The sequence below is a fragment of the Cyprinodon variegatus genome, unplaced genomic scaffold (genome assembly GCF_000732505.1).
Source record: "Cyprinodon variegatus isolate N-32 unplaced genomic scaffold, C_variegatus-1.0 Scaffold538, whole genome shotgun sequence".
Taxonomy (NCBI): Eukaryota; Metazoa; Chordata; class Actinopteri; order Cyprinodontiformes; family Cyprinodontidae; genus Cyprinodon; species Cyprinodon variegatus.
Genome location: NW_015150991.1, coordinates 78,709 through 94,650, shown reverse-complemented (window position 1 = coordinate 94,650; position 15,942 = coordinate 78,709). Strand labels below are relative to the sequence as shown.

At 39.2% G+C, this 15,942-nt stretch overlaps 1 protein-coding gene across 1 annotated transcript in view; it reads right to left on the bottom strand.

Moving 5' to 3' along the window:
* Positions 1-15,942, bottom strand: part of LOC107095332 (growth arrest-specific protein 7-like) — a 96,024-nt gene that overhangs the window by 4,347 nt on the left and 75,735 nt on the right. The window contains exons 9-13 of the mRNA XM_015391376.1: positions 12,534-12,612; positions 6,822-6,950; positions 6,260-6,383; positions 679-758; positions 495-593 (exon numbers count right to left, since the gene is read on the bottom strand). Of these exons, the coding sequence (XP_015246862.1) occupies positions 495-593; positions 679-758; positions 6,260-6,383; positions 6,822-6,950; positions 12,534-12,612 (511 nt within the window). The remainder of the gene's footprint in view (positions 1-494; positions 594-678; positions 759-6,259; positions 6,384-6,821; positions 6,951-12,533; positions 12,613-15,942) is intronic.

The following is a 15,942-nucleotide window of genomic DNA, read 5'->3' as shown; positions in this document are numbered from 1 at the left end:
ACAGGGATATTATCATTTTTCAGTGAATGAGGTTTTAAAAGGAATAGGTGGAGTGCAACTTTTCTACTTCTGTTATTTGCTTTTGTTTCTCAAATAAAATGCATAACGATATCATAGCTTTCATTGATTTATTTCAAATTTAAAACATTGTCTAGACTGTAAGGTAATAAAAAATAAATAAAAATGAACCAATTAATCAAATCGAATCGTATCGTGGTGTATTCTTGAGTATCGATAATAATCGATTCGGTGGGTCAGGAAATCAATACTGAATCGAATCACCATGATGGATGTGATTTACACCCTATAATTAAAATGACTCGTCACTTCCCTCTGCTGCTGTCAAGCAGTGAGTCGATACTAATCTTTAACGAAAAATACAAAGATTTTTCTATTCTATGTATTGTTACCTTACATAATGACAATGAAATATTTGGCTGAAGCTGAAATGGTTGGAACACTTCTGCAGGTCCCTGTGTCCGTCCAGTACTCACACTTTGGTTGAACATGTCCGTCTCGTGTCGTAGAGTTGTATACTGACAGAGATGCTGGCGGATCATCTCCACTCGCTCCACCTCCAGTCTCTCCAGCTCCTGATGAGGACAGCATAGAAACATTTTGACCTCCAATGTGGAACAGCTTTGCTTTACATCCACTCTGCTGTGCTTGTGTCCTTACCAGACTGGTGGTGACCATCTCCTCAAACCATTTAGACTGAGACTGATTATACAGGTCCACACAGCGCATCAGATCATCTCCTGTTGGAGAAGAAAAAAAGTCTGATCACAAGAGTCTGTTATGGAAATACTGCATACAACAGTAACAGAAAACATCCAGCAGGTGGCGTCACAAGACCAGCCTGAGGCAGCAGTCTGCTGCCAGGAATCAGCTGTTATTCCAAAGCATAGCAGAGAATCTGGACTGATAATAGATTTCATTACGATAGTGTACATAAGGAGAGCTAATCCCTTATTCAATTAATGATACTGCTCACATTCTAAAAACAAACAAAAAAAAACAAGCAAAACAAAATCAAGAACTCATCACAGGGGAGATAAGAGAGGAAATGATGCTGGTCAGCGTCTTCTATTTAAAGTCACCTTAACACTGCAGGGAGAACATGGTTACTATGAACATAAAACAAACAACTTCTTAGTATGCTACTAAACCTCAACATTGGCTTGACTTAACCAACATGGTCTTGTGAGAATTGATTTTTCAACCACTGTGTCATTTCTAATGGTTAATGATTTAGATCATGATTCATAAGAACAAACATGGACATGGGTATGGACTGGATTTAAAAGATCTTCTGTAGAAAATCCAGGACAAAAATACTTTAAAGGGTTCGTCAACATCAACCAACACCAGCAGGTCACTAAAAACAAGCTTTAGTGTGGATGGAAGATAACTCATAGTTATCTGTGTTCTAACCAGTAAGTTTTTTTAATGGAATAGAGGCAGAACAAATAATGTGAAAAGCAACCTAAAAGAAAGCTGTGACTGCAAGACAATACGTGTCTGCAGTTCATTGAGGCTGTGAGGGAGAGAGAGAGAAAAGGTGTTTAGCAGATAACAGGAAGGCTCAGCATAGAACTTTACAAGTTGAAGCAACTTGAGCCCCGTTCATGCTACCCTTTTGAAACCGTGCTAAGAACGGTCCGAGCACGGTAACTGAGATCACTGTCGAGTGTAAATGGAACGCAACTGAACTGGGCCGTGCTTAACAACTGAAATGCGCTAAATCTAGTTCAATCTGAAAAAATCACGTGAAGAGAAAATATAAATAGGAGAAATTTTATAATACAATGACTTTGTCTTCGGTGCTCAGACCTCAGCAGGAAACATAGCACTTAATTTTGATAGATATGCATAAACAGGAGCAAAGAATATGGCTGTTTCCCTCCAGGCCTGAAACTGGTGGTGGAGTGGAGATAGATGAAGTTGGTCAGTCTGTAGACTGCTGGTTAGTGAGACGGTCTGCTGAGCTTTATGGGGAGATCCAGTGAATTGCATGAGCTGATAGTAGAGCTTCACTCAGGCACCTGGAAGATGGAAGTCCAGTTTGGATAACACAGGTTGAGAGAACCTGTCCATGATGAGCAAGCATGGAGCGATAGTGGAGAGGAAAAACTCCTTGTTGGGAAGAAACTGCTGGCAGAACCAGGCTCATCATGGCAGTCTTCTGCCTGACTGGTTAAGATGAGACAAGGAACGCAGTAAGAGTCCGGGAGGAATGACCCTCTGATGAAGCTTTAGCTACGATGGTGGAGGAGGGGATGGAGGTGGGTTGAAACAGGGTCATCTGAATGAAGTCACAGGGAGCATCCACCGACTGCGCACTAGGAGCAGACAGTGCGGATTGGAGGCCTTTTAAGATGACCTTTATATGGCGATTGGCTTACATGGAGGTGTGGTTCAAAGCTGATTGGCTGTGTCGCAGGTGGATGAAGGAGAGCAATGAGTTTCATCAGTTGAACTTCTGCCTAGGCTCCATTAATAGTTCAGCAGTAGGGCTCGGCACGGTTCAGCTGTGGCTCAGTTCTCTGATAAAGTGCATGAGCAGACCACATTATCTCCTATTTATAGTCATCTGGCTCATTTATGCCTAATTCACAGATCTCTTTACCTGTTCACAACACAAAATTCTTCTCAGCCTAATAACAATAAATGGTATTAAAAGAGCATGGTGCGATCCGGGATGATGCAGGGAGCGAGGCTTTCATTTAAATTAGGGTGGAGGACGCTATCCAGGCACAGATGTTCCTGATGTTATGGGCACTGCCATTTTTGTTTGCGTATTTCCCGCCTTGAGAACTACAGTATCGTGGACCGCCGATAGGAGGCGAGGAACCGTGGTAGCATGATGTGTAAATGGTCATAAGAACAAAGCACAGCGCGGTTAACTGATCCAAGCTTTGTCCGACCTCTGCATGGATCGGTTTCAGAGGGGTAGTGTAAATGGGACATTGGTTCTGTTTTACACTTTGGAAGCAGGCTAGATTTTTTTTTTTTTTTTTTTACAGAAATCCAAAAGTGAAGTCAAATCAAGTGAAGACACTAGAGGAGAATAGCACAGATGTTCCAACAATATATAATAAATTAAAGAAAAAGATATTAAAACATGATCATCCACAAAGTTTCTATTATTAGAAGAACTACTGTACATGTTAGATAATAATATTCCACTCTCAGTTATTCACACTGTGGGACTTAATATTATAGATTTGACAAATATTAGGTCTGAAACATTTTTAACAGAAATATGATAAACTCCGAGAAATATAACTAGAAGATTGTTTATTTCCCAACTTTGCATTATTTCTGTCACATTGAAGAAAGTAAAGCTTGTTTCCATGTTTCCCATTAAATGTAATGTTCAAGCTGCTGGACCCAAACATACCGTTCTCCTAAGAACAGATAAATCTAAAAACAAATGAATATATTGTGAGCAAACATGCTGTTCTTTAGTTGTTTTGCTCCCAGTCTCCAGTCTGCCTCAGGAGAAACATCAACAACTGTTGCTGTTTTCTTAGATTCTGTTGTTTCCTTGTTGCATAAGGAGCAGGCAGGAGGCCTGGTTCTGGTAGTGAGAGTGGGCTGGGATGGAGTTCTCCTTCTTCCATGTGACAGCATGTGGCCGCCTGCTTGACTCATAACGTCACCGTCTGGCTGAGAGTTTGTCTCTGCTTATACTTAACCATGCACATTCCTGAGGTATCACACCTTTTAAAACTAAAATGCTACCGGGCACTTTAAGGCCTTTAAGGCCTTCCTGTTATTTTTGTCATGGCATAACACATTCAGCTAACTTTATTCCAGCATATGCATACGGACTCCTTGTGATATCCCTATTTTTCTTAGGAACAAAGGGAATATAGAAGAATAAATAATCACTCTCTCCAAAAAAAAAAGTATCCAACCATCTTAAATGTGCTTCATAGTGACAGGCACAGATGCACAAAGGTGTTTGGGGGAACCTTTCCATGAAAGCAAGAAAAAAATGTCACAATGTCCTCATGAGAGAAAAGTCAGCAAAGACTTTAGTTAACTGAGCTGTTCCAAAATCTGTTTGACGGGTTTTTAGGTAGGTTTATATGAGCATAAGCACTCAGAATGGAAATGCATCGTGTAAGCATGGCAGTCGGGGAATTTTATGTTTGGATTCAGCTCAATCAAATTGTATGTATGAGAGTTTTGTTTTGAATGAAAGGTTAGTTTATGCTGATTCTGTCCAAACCACATCCATTTATACACTTGTTCCCATCATGTCAGTGCCTGTGACTGCGCCCCTCTGTAGAGGACGGCTGTTAATTTGCAGAGTCTCCAGAAGGGCTCTGCAATTAATTCTATTTGCAATATATTCACAATTTTATATATTGAAATTTTCAAATCGTTGAGGCACAGAATTTTGGTCAAATTCGATTTAACAAGAGTAAGACAGACTCTCTCACTCCAGTTTCTTAGGTTTTGGTATTATTTACTTCAATTAAATTTCCCTCTGGGTTTAATAAAGTACTTTTGAATTGTTATGCTTAACATGAGTGAAACCAAGAAACAACCAATGATGGTTTTCATGTTGGTCTGGAGGATTAAAACAACTTTTCTAATGAATTTACTCCGGGTTGGGTGTTTTTGGCCATTAGATGTGTATTTGGGCAGTATGTGGGAAGTTAACTCCACCTCTCTCTGCATCCTTTGGGGTGATAACGACTTTTTTTGCACCCACACCTCTCAGGCTGGTGTGAACGAACTGTTGAAGCAGAAAATGTGTCTGGCTTTCATCCTGCTTTAAAAAAAGTAAATAACTTTAAAACCTTTGTGTGCCTCACAGCCCCAATAAAGTGCTTGACACCAAAACAACCCAGCAGCTGGGTTCACAGGGAGTATCAAGCAGCCGATCCAATGAGAGGCTTACAAAACAGGGGAGGGTTTGGATGTAATTTCCTTTAAGCTAATTATTAACGCAGATTAATTGGCAATGTATTTCATTTGCCTGTTAAATATTAAATGTTGGCTTTAATTCCACCTTTTAGGTCTGTTTCTGTTAAAATGTTACATTAAGCAGGATTTAAGAGAAAAAAAAGCAAGATGAATTTGAGAAGGGACATGTTTCTCAATATCAAATGTATTGTATTCATTCAAATAAGGACAAAGAGACCAGATAAGAGCAGAAAGGCCTATATAACAGTAAAATTACTAGTCAATCCTTGGCAGCTGATCAAAGTTATGCTGCCTTTGGTTCGTAAATGGGATCAGTTAGTTGGCATAATGTCTGACAGATGCTGAATATGAACTGAAATAACATAGTATTCATTTTAATTTATATATACTGTAGTTATTATTTATTTTTCACATCATCTGGCATCAATTCAAACTGATTTATACTTTTTAATCAAATTAAAGGAGATAAAGAATAGCCTGCTTTATCAAACTTATAGAAACTTAATTTGCAACAGATTCCAATTATTTCTGGAACCCAGAAATGCATTTATTTTGTCTTCTGTCTTTTACATTTTCAGAGTAAATCATTTTTAAAGTTTATACTGGGGCTTTCTAAAATCAGAAGCAATGATGAGGACAAATCTTTTCTGCAAAATAATACTGACTCTGCTAAGGATAGTGAGGGGACCAGTCCTGAAAAAATGTATTTGATTAATCGCGATAAATAATTAGCGAAATAATTATCAACTAATTTGTTAATTGATTAATTATTAACTGGAGTATAGAAACTCTAAAACGTGACTTTAGCTGACAAAGCAACTCACTTAGGGCAGTAATTATAATAAGATAGTAAAAAAATATATAAATATTTTGTATTCAAGATTAAATAAAAAATTTTCTTCTGTCAATATGCCCTATCCAGAACTGCTCAAGTGCAAAAGTTACACCTGGTTTAATTTTGTAGAAAATCTTTAAGAAACCTTTGGCTAGCCAATTATTAGTCGATTAATTGAAAACATAATCAACAGATTAATCGATTTACATAATAATGGTTATTTGCAGCCTTAGCGAGGACCCTCTGCAGGAATAGAGCTTGAGCACAGTCATAGGCTCTAAGCAAACTTTGCATGAACTGCTGCAGGTAGGCAAACCATAAAACGATATTTAAAAGTAAAGCATATAATTCTTAACTCCAGCTCCCACTGACCAAACCAGCATCTTCCCCCAGCATGAATAAACAGGAGGCGCTCTGGCCAAAGTAAAACTACAGATCCCTGCGTGGAACCTCAACAACAGATGGACCTTTTCCTCTGACCTGCTTGTGTGGATTTCCTCCGAGCCTTCTTGATCTCCTCCTCCGTTTTGTTGCTGAGTTTGCTCTCTAGCTGCTGTGTCTTTAACTCCAGCTCCTTCTGTCTGTCTGCCAGAGCTTTTCTTGCCTGAACGAGATAAAAAACAAACGCTGGAGTCTGAGACTGACAGAAAGAAAGTTAAATAAACCAATGTTTCTTGAATGTTCTTTTCCTTTAAACAGCCAGCTGTAAGTTCATGGACACAGTGATAAAATAGCATTTATCAGCCTGTTTTCATCCATCAGTGATACTGCCATCTTTGAACAACTCTCGGTATTCACTTTGTGCAAGTGGCTCATTTTTTTTCCTGATTTAAAGATAAAATTGTCGAGCAGATGGATTTATCTGGCATACGAGCTCTACTAAGATGACAGATGATGCGAGACAGATTTCTGGTTACCTTCAGGCTGCAGCCAATAGCTCTTGATCACACTAACAAAAAAAGGAGGCAGCCTGTGGAGGGTGGATGTCTTTTCTTTATCAGCTGCTTAAAGAATTAGAAGCTACAGGAGTTGATGATCTCACCTTCTCCACGGCTGCGTAACGACCTACAAGCTGCTTCCGCAGGTCTGCGATATGGTGGTCGAATCGCTTCATGTCCTTCTTGAAGTTCTCCCTGAATGTCAGGAAGGGTTTCTCCACCTCACTCTGGAGCTGTTCAGAAAACAAACCAGGGATCAACACATTGAACGCAGCATGAAGGAAGGCGAAGAAAAGAACATTTCCCTAGTTTGTTTTCCTGACATTAGGAACATCTAAGAGAAAACAGGGAAAACATTAAAACTGTGCCATACGAACGAGTCAAAGCTGAAAGTGTCACATTCTTGCCGCTGGTAACTGGCTTAATTACTAATTCCATTCACCTGTCTAATGCTGCCTGGTTTCTAATCACTGCTCATCTGATCCACCTGTTCCTGCATCTATTTGAGGCGCTTGCTTTCAGTTATCAGGGTCTGATTATCTTGTTCTCTCTAGCCAGTGGTGATCCTGACTTGTTCTGCCTCTCGTCCACTGAGCCTGTCTGTTTCCAGCTGACGGGTTTGCCTGACCTTTCTTCAGATCCCTGCTTGTTCTCTGTTCTCCGGGTCTGCAGCGTCTGGGGCACTCTGGGCGGAGCCCGCCACGTCTTGTTGGCAGCTCACCGGCTGGATTTTACCTCATTCTCAGGGCACAGACGGAACTGTTAAACCAGGTAACTGACTTATAATCATCCTCCATCAGATTATCGTGATCGCTCACCTGTGTTTCCTTTTACAGAGTTTCCCGTGATAGATGCCCTAGCCGCTACTACAGTTCCGCTTTTTTAATAAATGCTTTTAAATTATCCAACTGTCTGTCTTGCCTCGAAACCAAACTCCTCTGTTCTGATTCATGACAGAAAGTCATGTACCAACGTTGTACTCTACTTCCCAAATCCAGTTGAAACTTATTACTGCAGTCTGTTTAATTGGAAAAGCATTTTTGACCCCATAGGTTTTTCATTTTAGATAACCATGTGATGAAGTAGCACACAAAGCATTGCTGGTTGGAGATCCTGTGATTCCATTTCTTGTCCTGACACTCTGAGATGTAGATACATAGAACAAAGAAACACAGACATCCAATGCAAACCCTTGCACATTATAAACTACGGCAGGGATGTCCACCAGCAACTGGTCCAGAAAGTAAAAAAAAAAAAAAAAAAAACCTGACTTGTTTTCCTTCATCCTGTTCACTTAACAAGGTGATAAGCACTTTGGGTGGTTAGTCTGCATTTTGGAGCTGGAAATGCAGATGGTTGGAAATGATCTCTTGCTACTTCTTTATGTCTTCAAATGTTGGACTCTGTTTACCATGCTTCATCAAGGTTCATCACAAACTGTAGAGCCATGACATCACTGTGACCTTTGCTCTCAGGTGGGATGGCCTTCCCTCAGTGTCATTGGTACACTTTTATTTACAAGGTCCTTCTTGGATTACTGACCTCTTACATTTGTACCTTACTTACACAGAAAAGAATGGCTTCTTATGCCCTAAGATCCAACGATCAGCTGTTGCTCACTGTTCCTTTTGCCAACACAGAACTAGGGAAGAAAGCCTTTAGCAGCTCCTTGTGCGTGGAAGTTTGTACAAAGAAACTGGAAGTTGACTTAGTTTTTATCTTTAAATGCTTTTAAGTTGAAAGTGAAAGAAATTGAAGCAGCCTCAATTATCTGTAATCGTTTTACTTAATATTTTGTTATGTACCTGTAATTTAATTTAATGTATCTCTGTTGATTATCTAGATTTGCTGCCTCTTGGCCAGGACTCCCTTGAAAAAGAGGTTTTCAATCTCAATAGGATTGTTTTTTCCTGGTTAAATAAAATGAGCAAAAATCTCTTTACAGGCCTTTTACTTTCTGGACTTGCATTATCCACCTCCGGTCAGCAGAACATAGAAATGTTATTCTGTGGCTATTATGAACAAAATCCCTTACTTTAATCCTAAAATGTGTTCTTAAGAGAATCAGATTTAGGATTGTACTTACCTGCATGAACTCATAATCCACATATAGTGTAGACGCAATGTCATTAGATATGCCTGCATGCAGCTTTATTGGCTTACACTCATTTACAATTTTCTGTTTTCAGTTCTGATGTTGACGTTTGTTTAAACCTTATTTAAATTTCTCTTTTTCCCTTTTTGGGTTTGTCTCTTTAGAAGTGCCGCAGTCTATCCATTAATAGGCAGTTAGCTATGCTACAAGTTCAACATCGTATTTATCCTTTTGTAATGTAGTAGAACAACTTTGACACTTCAAGGAACCAGACCCACAATTCTGTTACTAGATATTACTTGTTAGAATCACTTTCTGAGCTCCAGCTTTCTCCAAAAAGAACAAAAATATGGATTAGCTCTGAATAAGTTATGACATATCCATAATTGATTATTTTCTCAAAAGCCAACATTTATTAGCCTGAGCTGCAAATAAAAAAGTGTGACTTTACCCTCTGTTTGCATATGAATACAGTCCTTTAATTAGCTCCTTGCTCCTGACTAGCTTTCCTCATAAAGTCATCATCCTCTCACACTGAGCCTGAGGGGATGATAAATCCAAACTACAGCCTTATCCAAGCAGCTACGCTTCCTTCTCTTGATTCCTGAGCAAAGAGATTTTAAGTAAACAGCAAAGCTTCCAGAATGTGACGAGATTATGTCAGTTTTTAATGTTTGCAGCAAGCGCTGCGCTTGTTTAATGATCCTAATAAGCAAGGTGGCGTTCTGCCCCAGCTGTCAGCCCTGAAATAGAAGTGCAGCTTCTTCCTGTAGTCACACTGCAACTCATCACTCAAAGATCATTTCCAGTCAAATCCTTCCTGTCTCTTCTGAGAATCTGGAAGAATGCCGCACATCTGTGCATCTCTGGAGCATAACATCACCCAAGATTTTCTCCTGCATCTCTCTTCTCTCCATCTTCATGTCTAACTGATCAAACAGGAGAAATAAATGAGGACATATGTTTCTAAACCTCAACGGCTTTTCAACTGACTGTCAATCGTGTTTTCTGAAATTATCCGACTTATCTTTAGATTTACATGCTCAAACTTTATCTTCATACTCATAAAGTTAAGAGGGAAAAAAACAACAAAACTAAAAGACAAGCCAGGCTTGTTTGCACAGTGAGCAATGAATGTGTTTCCATGGTCACAGACAAAGGGGGACATTGATCTACCTCACTATAGAGTTAGAAATGGTGACGCTCTTCAGGAGAAGTGTGTCTTTAAATGAGGGCATGTGATTGTTGACCGCAGGAGGTGTTGTTTTCACCTCCATTGGTTTCTCACATTTAGTTATAAATAAAACTACAGTGGAATCTGCTTATAGGGTCACGGATATAGTAAAAAGGCTTGGGAAAGAATAATTTCTATACAAATGCTGTTTAAATAATCTTTTTATAGCAATCAAGAAATCCGCTTATAGTGTTCGTTTTTGGCTATTTTATGAATGTAAACATGTGCAAATATAATTAATAAGTGGATCGAAAGTGATGACATCACTCCAGTGTCATTGCGGAGGTACAAGAGCGCATTTGGTGCGGGTACCATTGTAGGAATGCATGTTGCATTTTAAAGACTGGTGTCCAGCATGTTTTTTTCAAAAACTTTGACCTTTTACATCATTTTGAAAAAGACGTGAACTCTGTGTTGGAGAAAACTCTGATCCAGTGAACCATGGATAAATATGTGAAGTGATTTCTTAGTGCGGTGCAGCAGACGAGCAACACAAAACAGACGTAGGCTAGCTTTAATTTTTTTGTAGCCTATGCCATTATCTTCTATGTTTTTCTATGAAACCGTTTGTTTCAAACTTCAGAATTGCGGCACCAGGTTACCAGAGTTATGTCTGTGCACAGCGCAGTATACTGTAATAAAAGTTGCATGGTACTGTAATAAAATTCAGTAAATGCTGAAGCTATCCGTTACATTTCATTTTTCTCATTGAAAAACCTAAACTAAAAGTTTCTATTATTAAGGAAGACTAGGGAATATTAGGGATATCAGTCAACAGGAAACTGAGAACACACTGCCCCCTGCAGTTCACCTAGAGAACTCCATGTCATTTAAGGGACTAAAATATTCAGAAATTGTACAATTTTTACTGTATTTTCTAAAAAGCTGGTTAATCACATCAAATTTTGCATAACTGACAAGTTTCTATCTAGATCCACTGAGAATCCATGGTAAGACTTAAACACTGCTGTCCAACGACACCATCTACCTAAACTCACTGAACCTATTTCTAAGAACAAATGGAAGAACACATTACATCTAGATTTCCAAAGCTGGTAGAGATCTCTGGCTAAATGAAATATAGTTTTAAAAAGTAGGGACTCGGACAAAGGCCCACAACATTTAAATTATTGATTTATTTAAAAGGTTAAAAACTGTCCTATTTTTTTCTTCCCCTTTTAAGTAGCATTACTTTATGTGGGTCTATCACATTGAATTCCAGTGAAAAAAACAGGTTTTGTGAATGTAATTATATACTGCATGTTGTTTTGTTTTCTATCTTTCTTAATTTCTACACTAAAGGCTGTTTTATACTTCAAAACTAGGTCCTCTGCGTAGGTGTCGCAGTGAACAAAAAGACATCCCCGCTCCCTCCTCAGACACTCCGTTGCACCTCTCCCAAACTGTAGCTGACCGCAGACAGTGCAGCAGACAGGAGGCCGGCTTGTTGTGTTTTTATGACTGAAATTGCAGAAAAAACTTGTGACGTTGGACCAGCTAAAAGAGCGCGGTGCGCAAGAATGCTGGGACCCTTTTTCCACCTGGATCCCCGCTATTTTTCGTCGTCATGTCCCTCCGTTGTCGGACAAACTCGCCCCCATTTCCTCTCAGCCTCGGCCGTATCTAGACCCACAGCGTATAACGCACCCACGCTTCAATACTGGGCATAAATCAAAAATGTCTGCGTCAAGCTCACTGCGACACACTTCTGCAGGAGTATAACCAGGCCTTAAGCCTTCAAGCCTCTTCAGGGAACCTAAAGCCCCATTTACACTACCCTTTTGAAACCGTTCTAAGAACGGTCCAGGCACGATAACCGAGATGACTGAGTTTAAATGGAACAAACTGAAAAACCAAACCGCGCTAAATCTAGTACTAGTTCAACGGTAGAGCTCGGCACAGTTCAGCTGTGGCTCGGTTCTCTGATAACAAAGAGCACGTGAGCAGACCGCTTTGTCTCCTAATTACAGTCAGCTTTGCAATTCACAGATCTCTTCACAACACGGACTACTTCTCATGCTATTTACAATAAATGGCATCAAAAGAGCGTGGTGCGACCTGGGATGAGAACGAGACCGAGGTTCTCATAGAAATTTGTGCGGAGGACGCTATCCAGGCACGTAAGTTCCTGAATGTTATGGGTGACACTATTTTTGTCTGCATAGTTCCCCCCATGAGAACTGTAGTATCGTTGACTGCCCATAGGAGGCAGGGAACCATGCTAGCATGATGTGTAAATAGTCATAAGAACCAAGCTCGGCACGGTTAACTGATCCAAGCTCGGTCCGAACTCTGCTCGCATCGTTTCAGAGGGGTAGTGTTAATGGGCCATATCTGTCAGATTTTCTCCACTTCCACTTGGTTTGGGGCAAAACATAAAACGCCAGGCAACAGATTAACTCTTATGTTACTCCTCGACTGCATTAAATACATAGAGAAGCTCATTTTTAGCATTAAACCTAAATAATGGAAGTAAGGTAATTTTACCTTTGAAGAGAACTTTAGATGAACCTCGGCTTCGTCTGCCAGGCTCTTCTTGAGCTGGGCCCAGGCCTCTCCTAAAGTTCTGCGAAAAGACAAGGAGGACACAGGGAGGAAAATACGAGTTTTTAAAACCTTCCTCAAAGAGTAAACAAAGCCTTATGATTTATTGACGAGATGCACAAGAAGTTCTGTCATAACAATATTCACAGGCATGGAGAGACAAGGAGGAGAGCATCTGAGACAAACACACACTGTCATCCATGCACAGATGGGGCCCAGGAGCCGCCAGTGCAAAAGTTCACTCAAACACAAAAGCAGCTGATAAATCAAGGCAGCTAAATTGAGGTCCACATCCAGTTCAACAGACCATTAGGACATATGGGACATCAGATATCCAACTCTCCTCACAGTTATGAGCTCCACACAGCCGGAAGACACTCATCGTTTTTCTCCTTAATAATCTAGACATTAGATTTGTCTGAGGAAAAATAAAAAAGAAGAGGGAGCTGCTGGATGACCCTTTGGTTTTTCATTAAACTGAGGACTGTAAAAACATCAGCCAGTGGGTGGATAGTCCACGACACAGGGCTCCGGGACCGATGATCTTTATGGCTGAAAGGTTCACTTCAAAGCCTTGTTCGGAATGGAAGACATTCCCTCACTCTGACATACAACACATTCCTGACTCTGACTAGGGAAGCCTGGCACAAACGGAGCACCTCATCCAGAGCTGATAAAACCCTAATAAGATCATTTCACAACTTTCGGCTCCAAGCTGCTACCAACAGATCGACTAAACTCTAAAGTTCTTTTAAAAGGTCCTCTGAACTAAATATCTTATAACTATTTCATCATTCTGCTTCCTTCTATCTCTATTCTCCCACTCTGCAGAATCTGTTAGTTTAATCTCTAACATTCTGCTCTCTCTGCTTTTTCTCATAGTAGCTTCATCTGGTCTGTTCCTGTTTGGCTGTGACACCATCCTGTAGAGAAATATCAGCTGTGCTGCTGCCATCAACACATTTGTTTATAGATGTTGGGGATTGGCCTATTTTTCCAGTGTAGTCCTGTTTCTCTGACTGTGACTGGCTGGATGTGCTCTTTTCATTCTCTGACATTGTAGCTGGCTTGGAGCTCGTCTGCCTGGCTGTGTGTTTCCTGGGGGGGGGGGGCGCCTTTTACAGTTGCCTGATTCTGTCTCCTTAAACCCCCGTTGGCCACAGTAGACGGCCGCTCACACTGAGCCTGGTTCTGCTGGAGGTTCCTTCCTGTTAAAATGGAGTTTTTCCTCTCCATTGTCACTACAAGCATGCTTAGTGTGAATGATTTTATTTGAGTCATTGAGTCGATGCAATCAACCGGTTTTCCTTATATAGGAAACTTTGAATCAATTTGACTGTATGATCTGATGAACTGTAAAGTGCCTTGAGATGACGTGTTGTGAATTGGCGCTATAGAAATATACTTAATTGAATTGAATAAGACATTGACAACCTTGCTGTGAATGTGATCTGGTTGATAGTTTTTATGATTTTGTGGTATAATTCTAATGTTTTATTAGAGCTGAAACAATCAATCGGATTAATCATCACTAACTGATTATTGATATAATTGTCAACTTATTTCGTGATCAATTAATTGTTAATTATACTAACATTGTAATGCATTGAAGATGAAAAACTTTTTTGTCCATCAACATGCTTAATAGAACTGAATCCAAAAGTTTTAGTTTCGCCTGGTTTAAATATTGTTATTATTACAAATTGATTCATCAAAAAAAAATTAAAAGATTAATCAATTAGCAAAATGATCTTTAGTTACAGCCCTAGTTTCAATCATTAATTTATGCTTTTAATGATTGTACTGCACATTTGTTCTGATGAATCGGCATGCTGCTGAAATGTGCTTTTGAAATAAATCTTTACCTACTTACTTAGTAGAAAAATTAACCTGTGTTTTAACCAGGCCAGGACAAGCTTACTCACATACAGCAAATAAGAGCCTAATAACAAACCAACAAGCAATCAATTAAAATAAGACAGAGTTCAGGTACTGTACACTGTGGAGTCTTTCAGTCTTCAATCTTAAATTTTAGAATTAAGGTTTCTGAGCAAAACACAATACAAACAGTATATAATCAAAATGAGCTCTACACCTACAGGAGCTAACCGGCGTTTGCCATGTCTGTCTAATTTAGAGTTTCCTCCTCCTGTGCAGCATGTTTCTCTGTCCTGACGGTGTTCCTGCTAAATAAACACATGGACCTATTTGCTTAGCGAATCAGACAGAGGATGAGCAGGCAGAGAAGACATGTAAAAACTAACAACTAACACATAACGGGAACAGATAGAGGATAAGGCTCAGAGGTTAGCAAGTGGAAGGGTTTTACCTGAACAATTATTTAAAATAATATTGTCCAAATATTTGTTTAACAACTTCATTATAAATCATTTTTAACAGATTTCCCTCTTTTCCCCTATAACTATGTTTTATAAGATAAATCCTCAGATGATGTCTGGATAGGAACCATAGCTCCATGAATCCCTCCGTTGCTGGATCCATGTTTACACAGCAGAACATTTACAGTCAGACGAACGCATGGTTGTATAAACAGTATGCTTAAAATGAAATATGATATGATTTACTTTAAACCAGGATCCTTGTAGGCCACCAGAGTGGAACAAAGAAAACATCCGAATGAACCTTTTTGGTGAACAAAGAACACTTTCTAATAAATAACTTATAGCTGATAGGATCAAGCCTGAAATACTTTGTCTAAGAAAAAAAATTTTGAAAAATACCAAATAGAGTGCAGAACGGGGCTTAAAATGGAAAAATGGACTTTCAATTAACCCCCCTTAGTGGGCTAAAAGCTTTGAGATGATAACGAGCAACGTTTTACACATCAAAGTAATTACAAATAAAACATGGAGCATCTTTTCTTTGTGTTTTTATGGATATCTTCAATAAAAACAGGATGAAACTAATGGTGCAAGGAAGTTTATTTTTTCTTTTTATCTGTAAATTGCACAATATTTTCTTTCTGACATGTTTTTCCATAAACATAATTTTGTTTTTTGTTTTTAAAAAGAAAAATATCTGAAAGCTGGATCTTTTATTCAAAACAAACTTCCTAATGTTTTCTTTTGTTCACAGGGAGATTTACGCTTTTAGAACTTTTTTTAAATCAGATTTTAAAGTTTGCCGACTCCAGCTTTAGAGACTACAGCTTAGCTAATTGTGAAAAAAAAACCAAAAACCTTACTTGCTTGATGTCAAAAGACAACAATGATGCTTTAAAAATGTTGGATGTAGATCAGTGAGTAAAACCAAACTAAAGCCTCCTTATTTACAGTTTGTTTGATTCTAAGTTTGTTTCCGCTTTTTTTTAGTATTTTTTCTATATTGTCTT